The sequence below is a fragment of the Paroedura picta genome, chromosome 9, assembly GCF_049243985.1.
Source record: "Paroedura picta isolate Pp20150507F chromosome 9, Ppicta_v3.0, whole genome shotgun sequence".
Classification (NCBI taxonomy): domain Eukaryota; kingdom Metazoa; phylum Chordata; class Lepidosauria; order Squamata; family Gekkonidae; genus Paroedura; species Paroedura picta.
Window position 1 is genome coordinate 507935 of NC_135377.1, and position 23679 is coordinate 531613.

Genomic DNA, 23679 nt, shown 5'->3' on the forward strand with positions numbered 1-23679 from the left:
AAGGGCCAACAAAGGACCTGCTCAAGCCAGGAGGAAAGTGGCGCCTGGGAGCCTACAGAGGGAACTGGGTTGACCGCCAAACGCTCGAGCTGCAGCAGGCCTTTCTCCCGGCTGAAATCCAGCCACAGCAAGGCTGCAAGAGGAAGCACGCCTGCTCCCCCCCCCCCCCAAAGACCTTGTTATGAGACTTGCTCCTAGAAGCGAGCACCCACACAAGCCAGAAGGGTCTCAGCCCCACGCATCACAACCCCAGAGCGCAAGGTCAGCCACAGCACCCCACACAGCTTCTTTCTACCCCAAGCAGAGAGTGCGGCTGGGAAGGAGGGGTCTCCAATGCCTCCTGGAAGAGGCGGGAGAACGGGGCCAGGGGTCCTCTCTAGTGGCTGTGGGCCACAACACAAGGCAAATAGCTGCCTGCCCTTGCACAGCCCCCTGCTCTGCCAGCCCCCCCTCCCCCCCAGATCCCAGCAGGCAGCCCCAGTGCAGTCTGGAGCATATGGGAGAAAGCCACCCCATAGAAATCACCAAGGAGAAAGCCTACACTTCACAGAGACGTAGTGCGCAGGGGACCAAGTACAAAGAGCTGCTGGTGACTTCACCATCCACCCACATCCACCCACCTCTCCCACGGGACTGGGGCAGCATGCACACGCACACGCCCGGGCCCAGGCCCAACCCAAGGGCCGCCTCGCCCAGCAGTAAAAGCTGCTTCTCGCCGGCCCACAGAGATCCCGACGACCCCGCCAGCCTCCCTCCGGGGACTCCCGCTCATGGCTCCACAGTGGGCTGCTGCAAGGAGGGGGGGGCCAGGTGCAGAGAGCTCCTGCCCCACCACCCCGCCTGCAGGGAGTGGAGCACGCCGGGCCTGTGCGCTTGAGCCCAGCCACAGAGGGGCGGGGGCAGGGCAGCGTCTGCTTGTGCTCGTTCACGTTCGTGTGCTTCCAAGAGGGAGCGGCCACCCCACCCAGCGCCGGGGGCAGTTCCCCTGCCCAGCCAAGAGCATGGCACCAGGGGCAGCAGCAGAAGCCACAAAGGGCCGCTGGAAGACTGGGAGAGGAGGGAGAGAAGATGCCGGAGGGGAGGGCAGCAGCTAGGAGGGTCACGCACACATCTGCCTTCTACGGCCCCAGACGCACTCGGCCCCCGTCCATCCGCGCCTCCTCAGAGAGGCAGGGGCTCTGTGTGCCCTCCTGCTCCTTGGCCCCCTTGGGACTGAGCCAGGCCCTTCCGCGTGCCAGGCAGGGGCTCCTCCCCTGAGCACAGGCTCTGCTAGGCCCAGCGGCACGCCGGGTCTGCGATGCAGGCAGCCAAAGGGTTGGGCGGGACCCAGAGCCACACTCATTCGGTCCTGGAGGCAGGGGAAACGGGAAGGGAAGGCAGGGGAAATGCATTGGCACCTGACAGGCCACAACGGAAGAGGCACCAGCAGCCCCAAAGGGCAGTGGAACAGGCCACAGATTGAACAAGAATTCACAGGGCAGGCCCCTCCTACCCCCCCCCCAGCAGGCCCCTTCACCAAAGCAATGGACTCCTTTCCTGCTGAGCGACCCAAAACGGCCCTGGCGATGGCAAAAGAGCAAAACAAGAGGGCACTTTCTGGGGGGGGGGTGTTATTGCAATGCTTCAACTGGCTGCTTAAGTGTGTGTTTTTTTTGGGGGGGGGGTGTCTCCTGCAGACTTGAGCTGCCCTGACTCGCCCTCCGTGGAAAGTTCAAGCCTGCCTCAAAGGGGGACGTTCCACCACCGCATTCCTGACACAGGCAAGCCGACTGGGGTCTGTGCCAAACAGGGCCACGCCTGGCATAACACGTGCCAGGCGAGACGAAACCCAACAAGGCTCTTGCAGCACGGCAAGAAAGAGGGTGCCCTGGGGCACCTGGCACACTGCGGAGCGTGCTGCTTGCTGGGACTCCAAGGGCCCCCCCCCCACTTTCCTCCTGGAGGTTAGGGTGCGATAGGCCTCGCTCTCCGCCCTCCCCATCTGCCCCTTACTTGTGCCGGTGGATGATGGCATTGAAGAGGCGCCCATCGCGCCAGCTGTTGGTGAAGTTGTCGCAGCGCAGGCCTTGGTACCCTTCCACCATGCGCTGGGACCATAGCAGCAGCTTCTCTTTGGCTGTCATGTCCTCTGACTGGCCGCTCACCTGAATGTCTGAGATCTTGGGGAAAGAGCAAGGGGGGGGCACCATGAAAACAGAGACCGCAGACCCGGGGAGGGCGTGGAGAAGCCCAGCATGCCTGGAGAGGGAGCCCTGGGCCGTGGCAGCAATGCCTAGCTCAGGGAGGCAGAGGGCATGGGAACTGGCCAGCTCCCCCTGCACCCAGCCCTTCTGAGGAAGCAGCCCCATCCCAGGCAAGACCCAGTGGGGAGGGGAGGCGAGGGGCATGCCCTGGGTCCAGAAGGACCCATCCCCCCTCCCAGCAGCAGGAGTTGCTTCAGCATCCGATGAAAGAAAACCTCATGCCCTTGGTGAGTCAGGCCCAGCCAGCCACAAGACCAGGTTCTGCTTCCAGTCCACAGCCCCACCCCCAACCGCCAGCCCCACGGCGGCCACACCCTGAATCCTCACTGCCACCCCAGCCCAGGCTGAGGCCGGCAGGAACGCAAGACGGGAGCGGCCTCTGCAGCTGCTTCCTCAAGGGGCAGAACCACCGGGGGGGGGGGGGAGCTCCCCCATCCACAAGCACTCACGAGCTCTGCAGAGACAGCCCCCCCCCCACACACACACACCCGAAAAATAAGCAGCAGCTGGCTGGGCCAACAGAGGCGAGGAGGGGTCACGCCACTCCCCCCTTCCCAAGCGGCCCTGTGGAAGCTGCAGAGCCCGTCCCTCTGTGTGGCCCGGAAGAGAAATGGCAGGGGGCTTCCAGAACAGCCCCTCCTGGGGGAGGAAACGCAGCCATACATGTTTCCCCCAGGGAGAGCAGCCTGCCTTGCTGTGGAGGGACTGAAGCCCAGCCTCCCCCAGGCAGTCTTGCCCCAGCCTGTGAGGTTCCTACCAATAACAGACCTCGGCTTGGTGCAAGGATCGATTTCTTGGAAGAATGCAAGTAAACCCGGTCAAGGCATGCCCGAGACTGAAGAACGGGGGCTTCAGAGCGCTTCTACCCCTTCTCACTGCCCAGCCCCCCAGAGTTGAAATTTGAGTGGGAAAACAGATGAAGCCAGTTCAAGACATAAGGTTTCCCTGAGAAAAATCCGGACGAGGCTTCGCAGCAAAGGGAGCGGAAATCAAGGGGACTTCACACAGCCCGCTCTCCCCAGGACCCCCCACCCCTCAGCACGACCAATGGGAACCGGGACACTGTCTGACCAAAAGGCGAACTGACAGGGCACAGCTAGGTGCATATCAAAGTGAGACACCTCTAAAAATAAAAAGCAGAAAGACACCAATATGGCAGAATCACCAACTTCAGGCGTGTCCGAGACCAGAATATCTTCTCTTAAGGTACTGACTCCCCCCCCCACCAAAACACACCCCCTGTGCTGCAACACCTGTGGCTCCAGCCCCCCTCCTCACCTGGAAGTGCAGGATGATGGTCCAGATGAGCCCCAGAGTCAGCTTGGGGTTCCCGTCCGCGATGTCATCATTCCGGATGTTAACCAGCTTCACCTGCCAATGGCACACCCCCAATGACGCCTCTGGGGGCTAGGCCCACGGCCAGCCCCAGTAGCCCATGGAGCAGCCCTTCTGCCCGCCCACCTGCCCCTCGTTGGAGGACTTACCTGCCGGCGCTTCAGGTAGTCCAGTGCAATTTGCACATTCTGCAGTTTGTGGAACCGCATCCGGCCCTTTTCTCGAGGCTGAGGATGGAGGGGGGCGGGAAGGAAGGCTCATGAGTGCCCCTGCCCCACTGCACCCCGTATTCTCTGAGTCTTACTCTCCTCCCTCCCCTCCCTGCCCCCAGCCCCTGCCAAAGCCAGGCTCCACAAGGGAGATGCCACACGGAAGGGGAAGAGAAGGAAGCTTTGTCCGGAAACCCTCCTGCCAGAGAACAATACCCAGGAAGCGTGTCATTCCCCCTCCCAAGCACAGACTGTTTCCTCTGGGCCTGGACACCTGCAGACAGCGGGGACCCTCATTCATCCTGCAGGACCACCCCTCCCTCCTAAAAACAAACTTCCAGTTGCTGATGCCCCTCAAAGCCCTGCTGCCCCAGGCCCAGGCTGGAAACAGCTTCATGGGTCGAGGACTTCTAGCTCCCACGGTCCAGAGAGAAGCCACCTACGGGCCCCTGGACAGCTGCGCACAGCTGGCTCCCACAGCACAGAAGAGGCAAGAAGCCACCCCAGCTCGCTCCAGGGTGGCATCGCCTTGTGGACCCCTTCCATTCCTGCCCAACCTGCAGGAGGCAGCTTGGCCAGTCAGAGATAGATTAAGCAGCACTCTCATTGGCTGAGGCGAGCATGCAGTCATTTTGGCACAAGCACGGCCGCATCTTCCTGGGCGGCCCTTCGCAGAGGGGCATGCAGCAGCTGCAGGGCCATGCATGGAGCCGACGGGGAGAACCACTCACCAGACGCAAGTTCCGGATCACATCGCGCTCCCTGGGCTACGGGGCGGGTGGGAGTGGAGCAAAGAAGGAAGCAGAGGCCAAGGGGCAGAATCCGGCCCCAGGAGAGGCCAACAGAGCGGGCAGCAGAGAAAGACAGAGAGAGAAAGAGAGAGACCAGTGCAGCTCACGAGACAGACGGACGGATGTGGTTAGAGCAACAGGGCCGGGGAAATCAGTCACGTTCAGGGAGGGGGGCAAAGGAATGCAACAGCCGGGGGGGGGGGGGGTGCCGGGGCCATAACTACTGGGAATCAGGCTGGGGAATCAGCGGGGCTTGCAAAGCAGCTCAGCTGCAACTCCCCCAACCCAAGAGCCCCCGCTCCAGCCTTCCCCTGGCCCTGGCTCCTGACTCACTCAAGCAGGACTCAACCAGCCCAGTGGGGCCACAGCAGCAGGACAACAGTCCATGTCAGGGGGGGAGGGAGGGAGGGCCAGGCAGCTGGCAAATCAAGGAAGGAAAGAGGGACCCCCCCCCCCACACACACACACACACACACACACACACACACGCTAAATCACCCCACAGACAGAACTGGGTGGGTCTTCCTCCAAGCAGAAAGGGGGCCTCTGACATCAGACCAACGAGCAGCAAATTACCTCAGAGGGGGGGGGGCCCTCCCCAGCTGCAACATTCAAGCAATACTAAGGAAGGCAGGCCGCGGGGAGGGGGGCAGTCCCTCCTATGCCCCAGCGAGCAAAGGCCAGGAAAGAGAGATGTTCAGTTCCCCTAAGTGGGGGTTGGGGTGGGTCCAGGGGACAAGCAGAGGCTCAGAGGAAAACCAAGCAAGGCTAGGTGGGGGGAGGCTTCAGCTGCTTCACACAGACTGACCCCCCGGGGTCATCCAGAGCCCCTGGGCCGCCTCATTCTGGGGTGGGGTGGGGTGGGGTGGGGTGGGGTGGGGTGGGGTGGGCCCAGAGCAGGCGGGGCAGGCATCCAGGAGGCTACATACATACCAGGGTGTCTCCTGAGAGGACCTCTAGGAGCGAGATCAGGTTGTGTCCATCTCGGAGGTCTTCGTAGAGGTCGTTCACGTGGCGCTGGGCCTGTGTGGCCAGAGAAGAGGGTCAAGAGCAGGCCAGAGATGGGGCTGGGCAGCCAGCCCCCCACCCTGCCCCACTGCAATAAGAAAGCCCCATGCGCAACCTTCGAGGTGGACTGTTGCAGCAGGCCAATCAACCAACCAACCAACCAAAGGGAAAGCCCCCCCTCCCCCAGCTGGGAGCCCCCGCCTCCCCAGCTCATGCGGAAAGGACACTGACCACAGCTCCAACAGGCCTCTAGGCCCGGCCACCAGTAACCACCCACAATGGGAGGGGCAGGCCTCATGCCAGTCCCCTGGCCTGGGTCCCCATCGCCAGAGAACCCCACAGCCTCCCCGCAACCCTTCCTGAGTCCCCTCCCCCCCACACAAATGGCAGGTACAGAGCAGAGAGACAGAAGGAAGAAGGCCCCGGACCCAACCACGCCAACTGTGCCCTGCCACGTACCTCTGCACGCCAGTGCTGAAGCCCCCCGAGGGGAGAGAGGAAAGCAAGAAAAGACAGATTAGGAAGAGGAGGAGGAGAGCCCCCCCCCCCCAGAGTGAGTCCTGGGCAGGCAAAGAGTAGGCCAAAGGAACAGGCTGAAAAAGCCCCCTTCCCCTCCCCTCCCCACCGTGGCCATTGCACACGCATTCACCCCCAGACAAGTCTTTCTTCTGCTCCTCCTCCTCGCTCAGGGCCGCCTTCCCCACAGGCCGGCTGCAGGCCTCCTCTGCCTGTCTGTGAAGCCTGTGCCCAGCTGAGCAAGGGGCATGGCTCCGTGGAGCACCCCCGCTTGGCACGTGGAGGCCCCAGCCACAGTCCCCGGCAGCCGCTCCAGTTCAAAGGCCAGGCCACAAGTGACATGCTGGGGACCTCCGCTGGAGACCCCTGAGGGGACGAGTGGTGCTCTGGTGCAGGAGGGGACCATCCCGCGTGCGTAGGCGCATGCGTGCCCGCTCAACCACTGAGGCAGGCTGAGGTTGGGAACTGCACCAGGCACTACATGTGGGCTCGGCTTATGTTCCCGGGAGGGAATTTTCCCCGCAGAATAAATGCCGACAGGCCCAAGGACGGCTCTCGCCCAAGGCCTCCGAGACAAGCCAGGAACGTTTCTACAACTTGTGACCATTTAGACAGAACCAAGCTTGCAAGCAGGGGCACCCTGACCACCACCAACCACCTTCAATTCGGGGCAGATCCTTCTGTGTGGAAGGTATGCGGGGGGGGGGGGGATGCACTCCAACAATGTGCCACTCCCCAGGCACAGAGCAGCCTTTTCCAGAGCACAGGCAACTCCCCCCCCCCCCCGCTAAAGGTGTCAAAGGACAAAGACTGCAGGGGGCAGACGGGGGGGGGGGATGGCCGGGAATCCATAGCTGGCCCAGCCCCATGGCAAGTTGTTGGTCCAATGGCTGGGCACAATGGGCTCATTCAGAGCCAGAGCCAGAAATATGGGGGGGGGGGGAAGAAACCAGAGCCAAGCTGGAACTGGGGCTCACTGGAGCAGGGCCTCCCCCCCCAGCCTTACTTGTGGGTTCCCCCCCTAAGCCTCAGTGGTTCAACCCCAACCTCACAAGGGAGCTGGAGTGTTTACCTTGATGAGGTGCTTGTTGACCCATTTGGTGAAAGTTTTCTTCTGCACCCGGTCTCGTTCATCTGCAACAGAGAAGGGAGAGGCAGGTATGAGGGGGGGGGGGGTGAGTTGGGAAGGGAAGGGAAGCTGGAGGAGGAGCCAAGAGAGCCCACGGTGACTCAACCCGTGGGGCAGGAAGGAAGGAAGCGCTCCTGTGACTCAACCGCCGGGCCGCCAAGGGCCACCCTGGCACCGCCAAGCCACTGTGCCTTGCCCAGGGGGACCCGCGTGGTCTCCACAGGATGGCCATCAGAGGCCGCCACACCACACGGCGGAAGGCCCACAAAGTCGCCCCCACAGGGCCGGGGGCCCCCTCCAGCCCTGCCAAGCCAGCCACAAACACATGAGCCCCGGGCTCAGGACGGCCCTCCAGCTCAGCCCCAGGAGGCCCAAAGGAACCACCCAGGGAGGGGGCTGCTGACGGCCAGCCTGGAGGAAGCCCAGCCTGGAGGAAGCCCTGTCCCAGAGTTGATCCCGGCGGGCCAGAACAAACACCAAGCCCCCCCCCCCCCGCACCCCTCCCTGCTGCTTATGAGCCAGCAGTCTAAAGGCGAGCCCCACCCACCCTCCCACCCCACCCTCCTGAGGCCAGCAGAAGAAAGGCCCAGGGCACCTTCTGGGTCTGGGAACACAGCCCTGTGGCTGATCACCCTCCCCACATGGGTGGTCTTGTCTACACTGCAACAACCCCCCCACACCCCCACCCCCACCCCCAGCCACAGGCCTACAGCTAGGGCAGCCCAGAGGAGCACCCAAGGGCAGGGCGGGAGAGGCAGGCAGGCAGGCCGGTTCCCCCAGCTCTGCCCTGCCCGACCCGCAAGGGACGCCTATGTCCGTCCGGCCCGCCAGAGGGGCCGCCCAGGGAAGGACTCCGCATCCCCCCGCGCCGCCGGTCCCCTGGAGGCCGCCCCCTGGCGCCCCTGCCGGGCAGGCACCTTTCTTGCCCTCGGAGGCGCGCAGCACGGCCAGGTAAAGGTTGTCCTCGGAGCCGTTCCTCTCGCCCAGCGCGGCGGGGCCGTCGGGCGCTTCCCGGCTGCGGAGCCTCTGGCGGGACATGGCGGGCAAGACTGGCTCTGCCTGGGCTCCGCTCGGACCAACACAGGCAGGAAGCCGAGCCCAGCCTGGCCGGCCCCGCCCGACGCCCCTCCTCCCCGGCCCCGCCCGCCCGCCCGCCCGCCCGCCCGCCCGGCGGCAAAGGCAAGGCCCGCTCGGCCCAGGACAGGCGCCCCCCCCCGGGGCTTCTCCTGCTGCTGCTGCTGCGGACCCAGAGGCAGGCACCGCCCACCTCCCCCCCCCCCCGACGGGTCGGGCGCGGCTCTCAGACTGTGCGCCCTGCGGCTACGCGAGGCGGGCCAGTGAGTCACCCGCGCGGGGGAGGGCCGCTCCCGCTCGACTACACCTGGAAGGCCCAAGGCCAGGGAGGGAGGCGCCCGTGGCTCTACGGCCCCACCCCGCCGCTTTAAGCAGGCCGCTGACCCATGGGCTCCGCAGGACCCCGGCGGCTCTCACACCCGCGGCGGGGTCCCGCTCCCTGGCACGCAGGCAGGCTGGTCCCCAGCCCACTCCACTCTACCCCTGCCCGGGTGCGAGTCACGTGGCCCCTCCCGTCCAAAGGGTGCCCCAGAAGACCGCGCGGCGGGCTGCCCGGGCGCGCCGGAGGGGGGGGGGGGGTCCGAGGCGGGTCCTAGGAATCCAGGCTAAGGCTCCCCCCCGCCCCCCGGCAAGCGCATTCCAGTCTGGCCAGCTCAGCGCCGCAGGAATGTACCGCCGGCTCGGCCCCAGCCCACGGGAGACACCCCACCCGCGCACGGCTTTCTGGCGGGAGCCGGCTCCTCCGGGCTAGCCCCAGACCCAGCCCCGGGGCGGAGGGAACCTGCGCCGGGCCCTCGGGCGGAGCCTGGGAACAAGGGCGGGCGGGCCGGCGGTTGCCAACCCCTTAGCGTTGCTCGCCCCCCCCCCCAGGAAGGCCCGCTTCTTTACGCGGGGGGGCGGGGTGGGTTACGTCCATGGGTCTTTCCTCTGGCCTCATCGCCCAGCCGTCTGAGAGCTTGCAGGGAACCCCGGAGGGGAAAAGAGCAGGCTGCCCGGAGGGAGGGAGGGACGGGCAGACGGACAATGGCAACTTCCGCACCGCTCGCAGGCTGCCCCCGGAGTAATGCCCCAACCCTCCCTTCCGTCTGTGGCGATGCCAACCGCTCGCCTCGCCCACTCTGGTTTACAAGCGTCTGACGGAGCCGCACGCTGGGCCGGCGAGGCGCAGTAGCCTCTGTGCGAAAGACCCCCCCCCCCCCGCGCCCGCAGATGTCAAAGGGACGGCGGCGGCCCCTGGGCACCTGCCCCGCTGGGACCCCCGGCCGGCCTAGCATGCCCCTTGCGGGCCGTTCTCAGCCCCGGCGACCGGCCCGGCAGGTGACAGTCCGGGATTCCCCGCCAGGAGGCGAGCGCGACGGGGCCCTTTCGATCCGGCAAGCCCCGCCAGGGCAAGTACACGGCGAGCAGGGGAGGCGACTGGCTCCTCCGCGCCCCGGGGCGTTTGCAGAGGGCGCAGCGCCGGCCCCTCGCCGGCGCGTACGCACCTGCCAGAAGCCCCGCCTCCTCGGGCCGCGAGCATGCGCGCCCGTCGAGCCGGGGCTTTGTGGGCAACGCGGGGCTTCCGTGCGGACAGGGTGGGCCGCCTGCCGTTGGGCCCGGGCCGCGGCCGTCGGGCCGCCTCCCCGGCGAGCCACCTACCTACGCAGCAAAGCTGGCCGTAGAGGAGGTGCGCGCGGTGGCGCTCGGGCGTGCGCAGCCACTCGGAGGAGCCCCGCAGCGCCTCCCGCTTGAAGGCGAAGTAAGCGCCCCCCGACGGCGCCGCGCTCGCGCCCGCCATGCCCAGCCCCGCCGAGTCCCTCGCCTGCCTTCTCCCGGGCTCGCCTCGCCAGCGCCCGCCCAGCAGGCCCTGGTCGCCCCGCCCTGCCCTGCCCCGCCGCGGCCCGCCCTTCCTGGAGCCGCAGCCCGGCGCCCCTCGCCGCCTGCCTGCCTGCCTGCCTGCCTGCCGGGGGCGGCCGCCAGACAAGCCTCTGCTCTCCAGCGCTGGGCTGGGCGCCGGGCGGCAGAGAGAGGCGAGCGAGGCAAAGAGCCTTGCCCTGCCTCGGACTGCTCCCCGCGAGCAGAACGCGCAACTGCGGAAGCCGGCTCTCGCTCGCTGGAGGCCCCAAAGGCGGCAGGCAGGTCAAGGCCAGAAACGCACCTTGTGCAAAACCTCCGCGGGCGCGAGACAAGACTGCCTCCGAATCCCACCCCGGAGGAAGAAGAAACCCCGGCGCTTATCCAGGAGGACAGCCCAACCGGCAGGCCTAGAACACCAGAGACCCCAAGGCAGAGTGCCGCGCTCCACCTGCGCTGCTCCCGCTGGCTGGCCTTCACCGGCATCATCCTGCGCTCCAGGCCAGGGAGCCCAGCTAGCCAGCCCCACACGGGGAGGGAGGCGAGCAGCTGCCCAGGGCCCCACTCCCAGGCAGGGCCAAAGATGCCTTCAGTGCCCCCCCCAATCAACGAGGGGGGGGGCTGTGTTTCTCCATGGAAAGGAATACTCAGAGGCAGCGGCCCTCTCCCTCCAGGGTCCCCTAAGCCTGTTGTTGCTTCCTCTCCCCCCCCCCCACTTCTAGCCCGGAAGGACTCTGCAAGGAAGGGCTGCAATCTAGCCCAGCAAGGCATCCAGAGTCAAGGTTCCAGGGGGGAGGGGGGGGACATCGCTCCTCTTCTCCTGCCTCTTCCTGCTGCCTCCATGGTAGTGGGGGGGAGGGAGATCCCCAAGCCCACCGGTGGGACAACTGGCACCCAGGAGCTCAAAGGAGGGGGGAGAGCATCAGGCCAGGGCAGCAAGCCTGGCTCCTCCCTCCTGCCCTGGGCACCCCCCCCCGCCTCCCTGCCTGCCTGCAGAGGACAGATAAGGTGAAGGGGGAGAGAGAGACAACCAGCAGTCGGGCCCTGCAGTTGAAGAGTCCAGAGGACACCCGCCCGGCCGCAGCTGCCCTTCAGGGAGCCAGGGGGGAGGCAGAGAAGCTGCAGCCCACCCAGTTCCCAGGCTGCAGCACTGGAGCAGCAGAACCAGCCAGGCCTCCAGCACAGGCATTTCCTGCCCTCTCTGCAAGGCCCAGGCACAAGTGAGTCACTTGGCCCAAGAACAGCAGTGGCTGTGGCCAGATTCTGCCTAGCGGCAGAGCTCACAGGAGTCTGGAAAAACTGCGGGGGGGGGGGGGAGGATCCAGAACTCGCCTCTGCCAGGAAAGCGCAGAGAGGAGCCCTCCCCTCCCCCCTCCCCACATGTCCCAACCCACAAGGCAAGTCAGGGTTGGGAAGGCCTGGAGATGAAGGGCTTCCCCTGGGGACGGAGCAGCAAAGGAGCCCCCTGGGCCAGGGACAGCCCTTCCCCAGAGCTCCACCGCCTGCAGGCATTTCTCCCTTCTTCAGGGCCTTCAAAAGCGAGCCCTGAAAGAGTGAGCTGTGCCTCCCAAAATTTCCCGTGCCAGAAATCCTGACGCCTTGACTGTGCTGCTGAACTGGCCCTTTTCTGCACATCCAGGGGGAGCTGGAGGGGTCCCACGAAGCGGCAGAGAGCCCTGGGCTTCCCTGTGGAGACCTCCTCTTTCGCCTCTTTTGTGCTGGGAACTGAACTGGGGGGGGGGGGGGCGGAGACCTCCAGGAAGGCAGGTCTTTTGCCCTCCGAACCACAAGATCCTTTTAGCTGGGGACAGAACCAGTGGTCTTCTGAATGCCAAGGAGATGCTCAACGGCTGGCTGCAGCCCCGCCCATGACAGGACCAGACTGACCTGGTAGCGTGTTTGCAGGACAAACAGTCTCCCTCCCTCCTCCACTCAGCTAGAAGGCAGCACTAGAAATAGGGAGGCGGGGCCAGAGCCCAGCAGAGCAGCCCAACCTGCCCACAAGGGAGCCACCCTGGAAGCAACCCACACCGGAGCTGGACCACACGCTGCCAGTGGCCGATGCACAGGAGGCGGGGGAGGGGGAGAGACCCCATGCTGAGCAGAGGTGACCTCCATGCGTGGCCAGAATCTGCTGATGTGTCCCAGCAGCTGTGACCTTGGCCCAGCTGCCCACCCCTTTAAAGCTCGCTGGGCGTGGCGCCAGGAACAGAAAGCCAGCGGGTGGCATGGTTCTGCCTTGGACGGGCAGGGGGAAGGCTGCTGGGAGGACAGCCACGTCATCCCTCTTAAGGATCAGGGCAGCACCAGAGGCCACACCTCGGCAGGGAGCCCCTCCACCCCCACTCCCCCTAAATACCCATCAGTGTTGACCTGGTTGGAGATCAGCTCCCCACCACAGACACCCTGCTGATGCCAAGAGCCCTGAAGAAGAGTTGGTTCTTAGATGCTGCTTTTATCTACCTGATGGACTCTCAAAGTGGCTTACAGTCGCCTTCCCTTTCCTCTCCCCATCACAGACACCCTGTGAGGTGGGTGAGGCTGAGAGAGCCCTGATATTACTGAAGAAGAAGAATTGGTTCTTATATGCTGCTTTTCTCTACCCGAAGGAGTCTCAAAGAGGCTTCCAATCGCCTTCCCTTTCCTCTCCCCACAACAGACACCCTGTGAGGTGGGTGAGGCTGAGAGAGCCCTAATATTCCTGCTCAGTCAGAACAGCTTTATCAGTGCTGTGGGGAGCCCAAGGTCACCCAGCTGGCTGCATGTGGAGGAGGAGCAGGGAATCAAACCTGGCTCACCAAATTAGAAGTCTGCACTCCTAACCACTACTCCAAGTTGGCTTGCAGTTTAGGACAGAGATGCTCAGTATCCTTGGGGCTGGGGGGTGACAATGGGGGGGGGCTCTGGCTCTGCTGGTAGATGTCCTGACAGCCCCTGGGTTTTGGCCACGGTGTGACAGAGAGTTGGATCAGACGGGTCATTGGCCTGGTCCAACCGGGCACCTCTTGCATCCTGATTTGCAGGCACAGGCGTAGCTGAGGCCGCAGGCTCTCCGGTTGCTCAAAGCAGCTGCTCTGCCAGGCAGAGCCAGGGTGGTGGTTTCCTGGTCTGTGCCGTCACGGGAAACCCAGGAGCTGCCATGGCAACGAGGTGGGTGGGGTAGCCCCCATGAGCTGGCGCTGGGCTGCTGCCTGGAACTGGCCTCAAGAGTTTCTGAGAAAACAGAAGGGTGAGTGGGAGGGAGAAGCAGAGGGCTGCAAGAAGGGCTCGCCTGGTGCCCCCCCCCATAGCGCTGTGTGAGTGACAGCAGGCAGAGGTGCTGACCCTCCAGGGGTCCTGCAGAATCTAGCAGTGGATCCAGCCAAGCCAAGGGGGGGGGGGGATGCCAGCCTCTCCCTCGCCCACCGGAGCCTCGCCCCACCTTCTCTGCCCGGGGGAGGGGTCATCACCGCAGACCGGGGACGAGGCCTTGGCCCAGCCACTGCACCGCCAGGGACCACGCTGGGGCGCAGGGAAGAGGGGGGCAAGGCACCGCTACGCGGGCGACCCTCGGCCACTCTCTCCAGGCCAGGGCCGCCTCCGACGGCGCCCGCAAAGAGGCACCGCTGCCCAGACCGAAGCCAGCCCCCCGAAGCCCTTCCCTGGGCGCGAAGAAGGGCTGGGCCAGCGGAGCCGGGAGGGAGAAGCGGCCAAGCGGAACGTCCTGCGGCCGCCGGACCCGAGCCGGCTTGGGCCGGGCGGGAGGGGGTTAACGGGGCCTGCCCACGTGCCGCTGTTTGGCTGCCCGGAGGTGGGGGGGGGGGAGAGGCGCAGGCGCCGCGCCCCGCCCCGCCCTCCGCGCCCGCAAGGCCCCAGCGCCGCCGCCCGCCCGGCCGCCTTCCCCCACTCACCGTGGCCGGCCCCGACGGGGCTCCCCGCGCGGCGGCGGTACCAGACGAGCGCCAGCGTGAGCGCGTGGCCGGCCACCACCAGCGAGGGGAAGAGGCTGCCGCTCCCGGCCTCCATGGCGGCGGCGGCGGCGGCAGGGCGAGAGGCCAGCGGCTGTTCGCAGGCAAGCAGGCCGACCGTCCCTCGAAGCCTGTGCGCCGCGGCCCCTCCCGAGCCGCCGGCCCAGCAGCCTCCTCCCCAAGCCCGGCCCCCTCGGCTCGCGGCCCGCACTGCGGACACGTCTGGCCGCCCGGCCCGCCGCCGCCTCCCCCCCCCCCCACCAAGCGGCAAGCGCCCGGCCCCGGCGCCCACGGCCCCCCCTCCCGCTCGGCCCGAGCGCTGCCTACCCTTCCCTTCCCTTCCCTTCCCTACCCGGCACGATCTTCATGAGCGGGCGCTTGGTCGGGGGCGGCTCCCTCCGCGCAGCCCCAGCAGCGAGCGCGACCCACGGACGGCAGCCGCCGAGTGAGGGGCCGGGGCGGGTCGGCGCGCAACAGCAGCCCCCCGGTCCCCCGTGGCCGTCGGGAGGGGCAGGGGCGCAGGCGGGCCTATTAATAGCGCGGCCGGCCGGCCTCTGTCACGCTGCCCGACTGAGAACATGAGCCGGGAGGACGCGCGCGGGGGGGGGGGGGGAGGCGCTGGGCCCGGCCCCGCAGACCAGCCGGTCGCCAGCGGAGCACGGGCACTCGTGGAGGGGCGGGCGGGCGGCAACGGCGCCCAACACGGGTGTCGGCGGTGGCTCAGACGAGCTCTCGGGGCCCTCTGCCCGGGACGGAGCTCTTCCGGTGGGCTGCTGGGAAACACGGCCATCCGCGACCCCAGGCGAGCGCCCAGAGATCTGCGCTCCTGCACTGGAAATGTCAACTGTGCCTGGCCCGACCCACGGGGGAATGCAGCGGTGACCGGGTGGGGGGGGGGACTGGAGGGTGGCCTCCATCAGATACCTTCCCATCGGAAAGGCTAGTTGGGGCAGCCCCGACCAGGTTGTCCTTTGCCCCCCAGCAAGCCTCTACGAGCACCTTTCTCATCCTAATTTGGCCCCTGGCCCTTCGGGGTCGATGCCGGTTTGGGCCATTCTGTGTTGGTCTATTCCATGTGCCGCTAGAAATGTGATGTTTTTAAATTATAAGGACCATGTTTTTAATATGCTGAACTAGTGCACTTCATGTATTAAATACTTAAATATTTTAAAAATTATTTTGGCAGCTCAGCCTTTGGGATCCTAACTTTTTTGGTTAGGTTGGGTTTTGGCTTTCCGTTTTTGTTTTGCATTACACCACCTTGAGCCAGCTTGCTGGGAGGGCAGTATAGAAATGTCATAAGGTAAAGGTAAAGGTAAAAGTATTCCCTGTGCAACCACCGAGTCATGTCTGACCCTTGGGGTGACGCCCTCTAGCGTTTTCATGGCAGACTCAATACGGGGTGGTTTGCCAGTGCCTTCCCCAGTCCCCAGGAATCCCAGTCCCCCTTCTGTATGGAGGTGATGCCCTTTTCAGATTGTCCCATTTGTGCTTGTTTGCAGGGCATCCCCTGTGGGGTGAACATTTGTTGTGTTTCCCCCTGTTTGTAATGGGTGGCTGCATTATAACACCAGAAATCTGCTATATATACTCCCAGCAATGAGGGTAGTTATTCGGCTTGGAGCTGGAAGAGCCAGGTTCAAATACCCATTTTGCCATGGAAGCCAGCCAGGTAACGGGCCCTTTCACGCAAGGTAGCCTTGCCTACCTCACAGGGCTGTTGTGAAGAAAATGGTGCAATGTCTGCTTTGGGCCCCCACTGGGAAGAAAAAGTAGCCCCTAAGCAAAGACCAGCCTCTTCCACACCTAGCATGATGCAGGTCCCAATCAGCTGCCCAGAGATTCCCTGCCAGAACCATCACCTCAGGCATGAAATTCCCTGGCCCCCAGGGGCCCACTGCCCCTCCCTCTCTGGATGATTAAGCAGGGCAAAGGGGCTGTGTGAGTTCATGACAACTGCCTCCAGAACACCGGGATGACAGAAAATCCCAGAACAGCAACTTCCTCTGACATCCACACCAATCCCTTCCCTCCCCCTCCCTCCCCTGGCGTGTGCCTGCCTGTGTGCCTTCAGGATGCAGCAGCTGAAACCAACAGGCCCAGCAGTCCTTGGCCATGAAGCCCACCGAATGAGCTCAGGTTCCTCACTCTGTCTGGCCCGGCCAACCTGACAGGGGTGGTGGGAAGGTAAGGAGGACAGTGCCCACAGGACACTTCCCTGGAGGAAGGATGGGCTGGCAGGGAGAGCAACTTAAACACTTTCTCCAGCATTTTCCCAAAACTTGTCTCCCTCTACCCCCCCCCCCCACACACAGGCATTCCAGACTCCTCCCCACTCTGCATGCCCTGGCCAGGGGCTGACATCTGGTGCTCCCCCCCCCCAGCAGTGCCCAGGAAGGGTAAACCAAGGTGGCAGATGAAGGTGCAACCCAGGAGCAGCTGCTGGGGGAGGGGGTGGGGCCACAGTCACACTGTCTGTTTAGGTAAATCACTCTGATGGAGGCACCCAGGTCTTATTTCAACATCACACAAAGCAAGAGAATAACCGCAGGCAGCCGGGGGTCCCACAAAGACGGGTCAAGCCTCATTCTACAGCTGGGGAAAGTGGGGGCTTCTCTGCCACCCAAACACCCCTCACCTTTGCAAGCAGGCAGGGGAAGGGAATCCCCAAGGGGGGGGGGGCTGTCAACTGAGCCTGTTCACCAGAGAGCAGGCAAACCTGCAAGCATCTCGGACCCCAACTCTCCAGAGCCCCACACGGGCAGGCCACGGTGCTCCTTGGTAACTCTCAGAACTGCGCACAGAACCAGCCATGCTCTGGAGTGGGACTGAAATGTGCCCCATGCAAATGTGCTCCAGCTGCTTGCACCTTCCAGCCACCTTCCAAAGGCAGCCCCCCCCCCTCGCCAGCATATTCCAGAAAATGAGTTGGTGGGGGAGGCCCGTGGTCAGGTCGTTTCCCCAGGGAGAGATCCCGGCTGGAGTCGGCCTGCAGAACCCACTTCCCCATCTCTGTCTGCCGGGCTGAACCGAACAGAGCTATCCCCCCCCCCCCCAGCTGCAGAGCCGCTCCATTGGAGGCGGTGCTCCCGGCAGCATGAGTTCTGGGGGGGGGGCACAGCCTCCCCTGGGTCAGCCTCCCCTGTCCCCAGTGCTCTGGTAACTGCACCTCCATAGAATCCTAGTTGGGACATCTAGTCCAGCCCCTGCACTCTGCAGGACACCCCCAACCCCGTGGCTCCTCCTCCTGCCACTGTCACCTGCCACCCCCTGAACCTTCCCAGGATCAGCCTCTCCGTCAGATGGCCTTTGTTTAGAAATCTCCAAAGATGGAGAACCCACCACCTCCCGAGGAAGCCTGTTCCCCTGAGGAACCGCTCTGACTGTCAGGAGGAGCAGCGGCCAGAACCCCGCCTGAGTGCAAGCAGGTGGGTGCCCAAAGGGCCCTAGGCAGGGGGGCAGGCGGGCACCCCGGCGCCACACGCACACACACAGCCCGCCCAGGCCCGCAGGGGGCCAGCTGGGCACGCCCGACCCCTCCCCCCAACAGTCCAGCGATCCAGGCTTATACCGCCCGCGGCTCCGGTTGTGGCAACCAGGGAGGCCCCGCCACGCGCCCCCAGGATCGCAACCCCTCCCTCGGGTCCAAGGCAGCCCTTGAAACACCCCCCTCCCCTCCCCAAAAAGGATGACCGACCAGCTGCGCCTTCCGCAGCCCTCCCTCCCTCCCTCCTGCCGCGCCCAGGCTGAGTCACCCCCCCCCCCGGCATCCGCCGCCCGGCCCGCGGCCCTGCGCACCCCCACCCCCACCCCGGGAGCGGAGCAGCAGGCCAGGGCCAAGCAGCAGGAGGGACGCGGGGAGGCCGCGGGCGCCCCCTCTCCGCCGCTCAGCTACCTTCCCCGGAGCAGCCCCCCTTCTTCCGGCGCCCCCGACGCCCCCGACGCCGCCTCCCGGCGCATTCCCCCGGGCCTCCCGCCGCCGCCGCCGCCGCCGCCGCCTCCTCCTCCATGGGACGGCCGCCCGAGCCCGACCTTGGCCGGAGGAAAGACGAGGCGCTGGGAGGGCGCACCCAGGATAGCAGCCCAGCCGCCCACCTGTCAGCTGAGAAGCCCCACCACAACTGGACTCAGCTGCCTGGCTCTGCCCCACGTGGCAGTGCCCCCCCCCAACCCACCCCACCCTCCCGCCTCTCTGCAGCCAGGCTGCCCTCCTGCCCCTCGGCCAGCCCAGGGCAAAGGGGGGCTGGCAGCAGGAATGAGCTCCCCAGCAGGGAGGGAATGAATGAATCAATGAACTAACTAACAAAGGAAGGAAGGAACAGCATGCCAGCGAGGGGAGAGGCAGCCCTGTGTCCTCCCCCAGCCAAGAGCAGGGCACATGCAGAAGATTCCCCCACCCCCACCCCAAGGCCATCTCTGACTGCTTCCCAGGCCCCCTCGGGAGGGGCTCTGACCTTCTCCAGGACTGCCGGCCCCTGCCGGTGCTGAGGCTGCCCGCACCCCAGGGTCCTCCTTCCGGCGATAGGCTTGCCGCGAGGTCTCCTGGGCCTTGGGGGGGCAGGCAAAGGGCCCAGACACGGACTGCCTGGTGGGCAGGTGTGGGGTGGGCCTCGCCCTGGCAACGGGGGGGCGGGTGCGCTGCAGGGTGGCAGGCACGATCTCCGGGGGCAGATGCAGGTAGTCGCGCAGATGGGCCGTGCCCTCGTCCGTCAGGTACCAGTAGCGGTGCCGCCAGGCAAAGGTCTCCCGGACCAGGCTGCGGGAGCGCAGGGAGCCCATGGCTCGCTGGACCTGCAGGTGGGTGATCCCTGGCAGCTGCGGGTGGTCCCTGCGTGGGCCCAGGTCCTTCTGGGCCACCATGACCCCGTCCCGGAAGAGCAGCTCGTAGATGGCACGCAGCTGGCCCAGCGGCATCAGCATCCCAGCCACCATGGCAGCAGCGGCAGGGGGGAAGCCGGAGCCTCTTCCTCGGCAGCAGGGCAGAGGCGAGCCGCCCGAAGGAAGACCGGCAGCTGAAACAGGAAGGAGGAGAGGGAAGAGAGGAGCAGCCCGTCCCAAGGCCTGCGGTGGTGGCTCCAGCAGCGACGCCTGCCCACTGGCACAGCTGCTGCGATGGGGAGGTGGGAGCACATGCCCTGCTCACACCCTCCTTCCAGCCGCAGGCCCCCTTGCCCCTCCAGGGCTGGGCCCTGCCAAGTTTGACTCAGCGGAGGAGGGAATGCGAGAGTCAGCCCCTCGGCCACGCCTCGCCTTGAAGACTCCGCATCAGAGTTTCCTTTGGCTCCGTGTCTGGGGGAGGGGGCAGTCCTCCCGCCCCCCGCCCCCCCCAGCCTAGGAGCAAGACATCTTCTCTGCTCCAACTGGTTTAGGGAGGTTTTTTACTGGGGGGGGGATTCTGGGAACTAAAATAAAACAAAGGGAGGTAGGCAGTGAGCGGAAGAGCCAAGCAAGAGCCCATCTCTGCCTGGCAAAAGGCCCAGCCGGCTGGGGAGGGAGTGGACCACGGTTAACTCTCAGCGTGCCAGCGCCTGCTGATCAAGGCCAGGCCACTCACTGGGCAGAGGGCATTCCCAGCAAGAAGAGCCCAGGGGCAGAAAGCTGGGCAGTGCCGACTCACATTGGGCCTCTCCCGACCTCGGGCACAGAACCCAGATAGAGACCCTGCAGAAAGGAGGGGGCTGCTCCGGAAATGCCGAGGCCTGCATGGCCCTGGGGGGGGGGGAGGTTGCACCCAGCCTCAGGGCAGTCACTCAGGCCTTTCCCCACCTGTCTCCCCACCCCCGCAGCTGTGCCCCCGGCAGCCAGGCTCCACGGCTATTTCTGGCAGAGATGTGCAAGATATTTCTGGGGCCAGAGGGTGGCTGCAGTGCTCCCTCGTCCCGGGAGTCTCCAATTCGTTCCTTAGGACCTCTCACACCCTGTGGCCAAGGGCTGCCCTTCTGCTCCCCGCCTGGCCTTGTCCAGCTCTTCCTTCCTGCCTTATTCATTTCTCGTCTGGGTGTGGAGCAGTGGGGGGGGGGTCTGGCAGCCAGGCAAGGGACATTGGGGTGCTTTGGCATTGCCTGCCTCTGCGCTGTGACCCCCCCCCAGTGTTCCTTGGGGGTCTCCCCTCTAAGCACTCCACAGGGCTGGCCCTGCTTTGCTTCTGAGGCCTGGCCCACAGGCCTGCTCCTGCCAGAAGGGGGGAGCCGGGGGAGGAACAGCTCTCTGGGCTGGTGCTGGTGCCAAAGTCAATATTTGCCCGGGATCCGCCTCAGGCAACAGTTGCTTTCCTCTTGCCTTTCCCTGCCCTCCTCTGCACACTCAAGCAGGCCGAGGAAGGGGCTGGGGCTTCCACCCGCCTCCCTGGGGAGGACTAGCGTTCTGCGCATGCTCAGAAGGACTCAGTTTTGACAGGGCCGACCCCCCTCCAGTGATCTCCCCAGGTCCGCAGCAGGGCAGGGGAGCAGCCAGCAGGCCGCAGCCTTGCCAACCGCTGCTGCCGAAGAGGACTCAGACAGGCCTCCTGCACCACTGGCTCGATCAGGGCCCGGGGCCGCTGGGCAACTTGCACCGGGTGTGGCAAGGGCGCCAGGAGGAGGCCTGAGCAGAACAGACGGGGCTGATGATTACGGCCCACCGCTCACGTGGGACATGCTGCCGGGTGCAAGAGCCCGCATGCACCCCTGGCTCTGCCCTAGACTGACCACACATACACACCCCAGCAGCCAGGAGCCCCACGGAAAGTGCCCACACCTGCCAGGAGGGGGCAGCAGAACCTCGGAGGTGCCACCCACCCCTCCCCTCCCCTCCCCCAGCCCCTGGCCCTCTGCTGGGCTGGCTGCCAGCATGCAGGATTCTTCCTTGTTCATCATTAGCCAGAAGCTGGGGGGGGGAGGGGGGCAGACCTGGGAATGCTGGGGAAGGAGGGGCCCAGAAATGCCGCCTGCAAAACACTTCCTATTTTCTGGGAGCTGGAGGAGTCCAAGTCACTTCTCTGTGTTGCCTGCTGAGGGCTGGAGAAAAGACACCCCCCCCCATACAGCCCCCCTGTGTAGTGCAGGTAGAGCCTGCAGGCAAAACAGGCTCACGCCAGCTTGTCCCTGCTGGAGCAGAGGGAGGAAGAAGCCACTTTTTGCACCCTTGGCAGGTAACCAAGCTCAGGTGTTCACAACACTATTCCTGCAAGTCCACCCTGTGCCTCCCTACAGGATCCGCCCTCGCCCAGCAGAAGAAATCTCCCCCATTCCAACGTGGCTGTACAAGGCAACGAAAAAGGCCCATCCCATCCCAAGGCACGTTCCTGCAGGACACCCCCTCCCCTACAACTGTTAAGGAGTCCCCTGGATCGGGCCAAGAAGCCAGCTGGCAGCCAGAGCAGCTGTAAGCCAACCAGTAGGGCCCTAGTGGCCGCCGTGTGACACTGGGAACGTCCTTCAAGGCTGGCTCCAGCACAGTCCGTCGCGGTAGTCCAAGAGGGATGCCACTTTAGCATTCCTGAGTGTGACCAGGTGGCCTTTCTGCAAGAACTCTCAGAGGCCAGGCAGGGAAAAGCCACCTCCCGCAACTTCAGCCACCTGGCTAGCCACCAGGGGCCCTTCTGAGGGGAGAGCCTGCCCCTTCTTCTGGAGGGGGTCTAACTCGGCCTCCTGCACCAACCTACAGCTTGCTGGCCCTGTCTGGATTCAATTCACATTTTTTTCAGCCACAAAATCCTCTCAGGGGGCTGGGCTGGGCTGGGCTGAAGAGAGCCCGCAAAGTCAACAGGGAAAGGTGTCAAGTCTTGCATTCCAGCAGAGAGCTGGCGGGAGCGCAGGTGGAGCAAGGTGTGACCTGCCTTCCTAGTTGGGGGGGGGGGGAGGTCTGCATCAGTCAGCTGCGCGATACACCTGCAAAAAGGGCTAATGTGATCTTGGGTGGGAGAAGCAGAGTGACCAGGTCAGAGAATGGCGGAATATAAATGTAAACAACAAATAGAAGTCGACCTCATCCCCCTCTGTCCAGGCTAGTGAGACCTCCTCTGGAGTCAGACCCACCTTAGGGAAAATGTGACCAAGAGCAAGTTAAAACTGCCTTCTACTTCATCTGCCCTTTGGTCCATCAAGGTCAGTCATACAAACATAGAGTTGGAAAGGACCACCAGGGACATCTAGTTCAACCCCCTGCACAATGCAGGACACTCACAACTACTGTGACCCCAATTTCATGCCCAAGTGATCCCCCCAAAAAATCTCCAGAATCCAGCCTGGCCTGGAGGAAATTCACCCTAACCCACAGTGGAGATCAGCAATTCTTTTTAACACATACTTTTAAACATATTTATTAATGTTTAAAGGTTGGGTACACACTTTTCTTGGATGCTTTAGGATGCTTAGGGCTGATCCTGGGTTGAGCAGGGGGTTGGACTAGATGGCCTGTGTGGTCCCTTCCAACTCTATCTTTAAACCGTCCCGCGGCATGGGGCGCCGTGGACTAAATAAAGCAGTAAGTGCTTGTGGGGAGGAGTTAGGGCGGGGTCTGTACAGGATAAAAACTCGGAGGAGCGAATCAGGAACTGCGAAGCACTCCAGGGCCAAGTGTCCAACACTTGGCCCGTCTCGAGGACAGCCCGACGCTAACTCCACACTCCACCCGACCCGCCATCCTTGCCGGATGGCTGCCGGGTAGGAGCCTTGCCCCACGGCCCAGGACTTCGGGAAAAAACCTTCCCCTCCGCGCACCGCATGCCCTACCCCGCCTACGGGCCTCCACCTGCCACCCCACCCCAGCCCTTCCCACCCCCACCCCGAACGTCCGTCCCCGCCTGCCACAGCCCCCGCCCTTCCCACACCGCTCGACTACCCACATCCCAGGCCCCCGACGGCCGCGGCCTTCCCACCCCCCTCCCCCCTCCCCCCTCCCCCACTCGCCGCTCCTCGGCTCGCCGCCTTTCTCCAGTTCCCTGCTGCCGCTGACGGCCACAACCTTCCGCCGCCGCCTCCCCGCTTCCTACGCCCTTCGCCGCCGCCACCCACAAAACATTCCACCCACCCAACATGGCAATGCGGACTCGGGGCGCACCGCCGAGCCGCTCCGCGGTCTGTGCCACGCCGCTGCCACCCCCGCAGTTGTGTCGCCGCCCACAACATGGCCGCCCGCCTCAGGCCCGGCCGCACAACGACCTCCACAAACCTCCAGCCGACTGAGGAGCTGCCACCGCCCCCCGAAGGTCGGCGGCTTCCCCGCCATGCAGCCCCAGCCCCGCGAACACCTTCCGCGCTCCGCCGGGGGGAGGGGGAGAAAGCCCTCGCTGGGCCGCACCACGCCGTCCAGGCCTACCCTTGGGGAGTACATGGCCGGACGCTGCTGCCATCTAGCGCCCATTTTATGTCCAGTAAAATGGGCTTTAAATCTAGTGATTGTATGATTCTAATTCCCTGGGCATGCAAGGGCCACAAGAGACAAACAACTGGCACATCTCTTCCTGCCCACCCACTCACCATCTTCCCAAGTTCATAAAAGCCTCTGCTTAAAGACTTCCAAAGAAGGAGTACTCACCCCCTCACTCCCAAGGCCGCCAGCCTCGATATGGCAGCCTTTTAAATACTTGATTATCATGTCCCCTCTTAGTCACCT

The 23679-nt window shown here is 64.6% G+C and overlaps 1 protein-coding gene across 1 annotated transcript in view; it reads right to left on the reverse strand.

Moving 5' to 3' along the window:
- The window catches only part of LOC143844965 (plectin-like), a 148113-nt gene that overhangs the window by 82180 nt on the left and 42254 nt on the right, over nucleotides 1-23679 (reverse strand). The window contains 5 exon segments of the mRNA XM_077352856.1: nucleotides 1993-2159; nucleotides 3522-3614; nucleotides 3728-3805; nucleotides 5512-5601; nucleotides 7175-7236. Of these exon segments, the coding sequence (XP_077208971.1) occupies nucleotides 1993-2159; nucleotides 3522-3614; nucleotides 3728-3805; nucleotides 5512-5601; nucleotides 7175-7236 (490 nt within the window).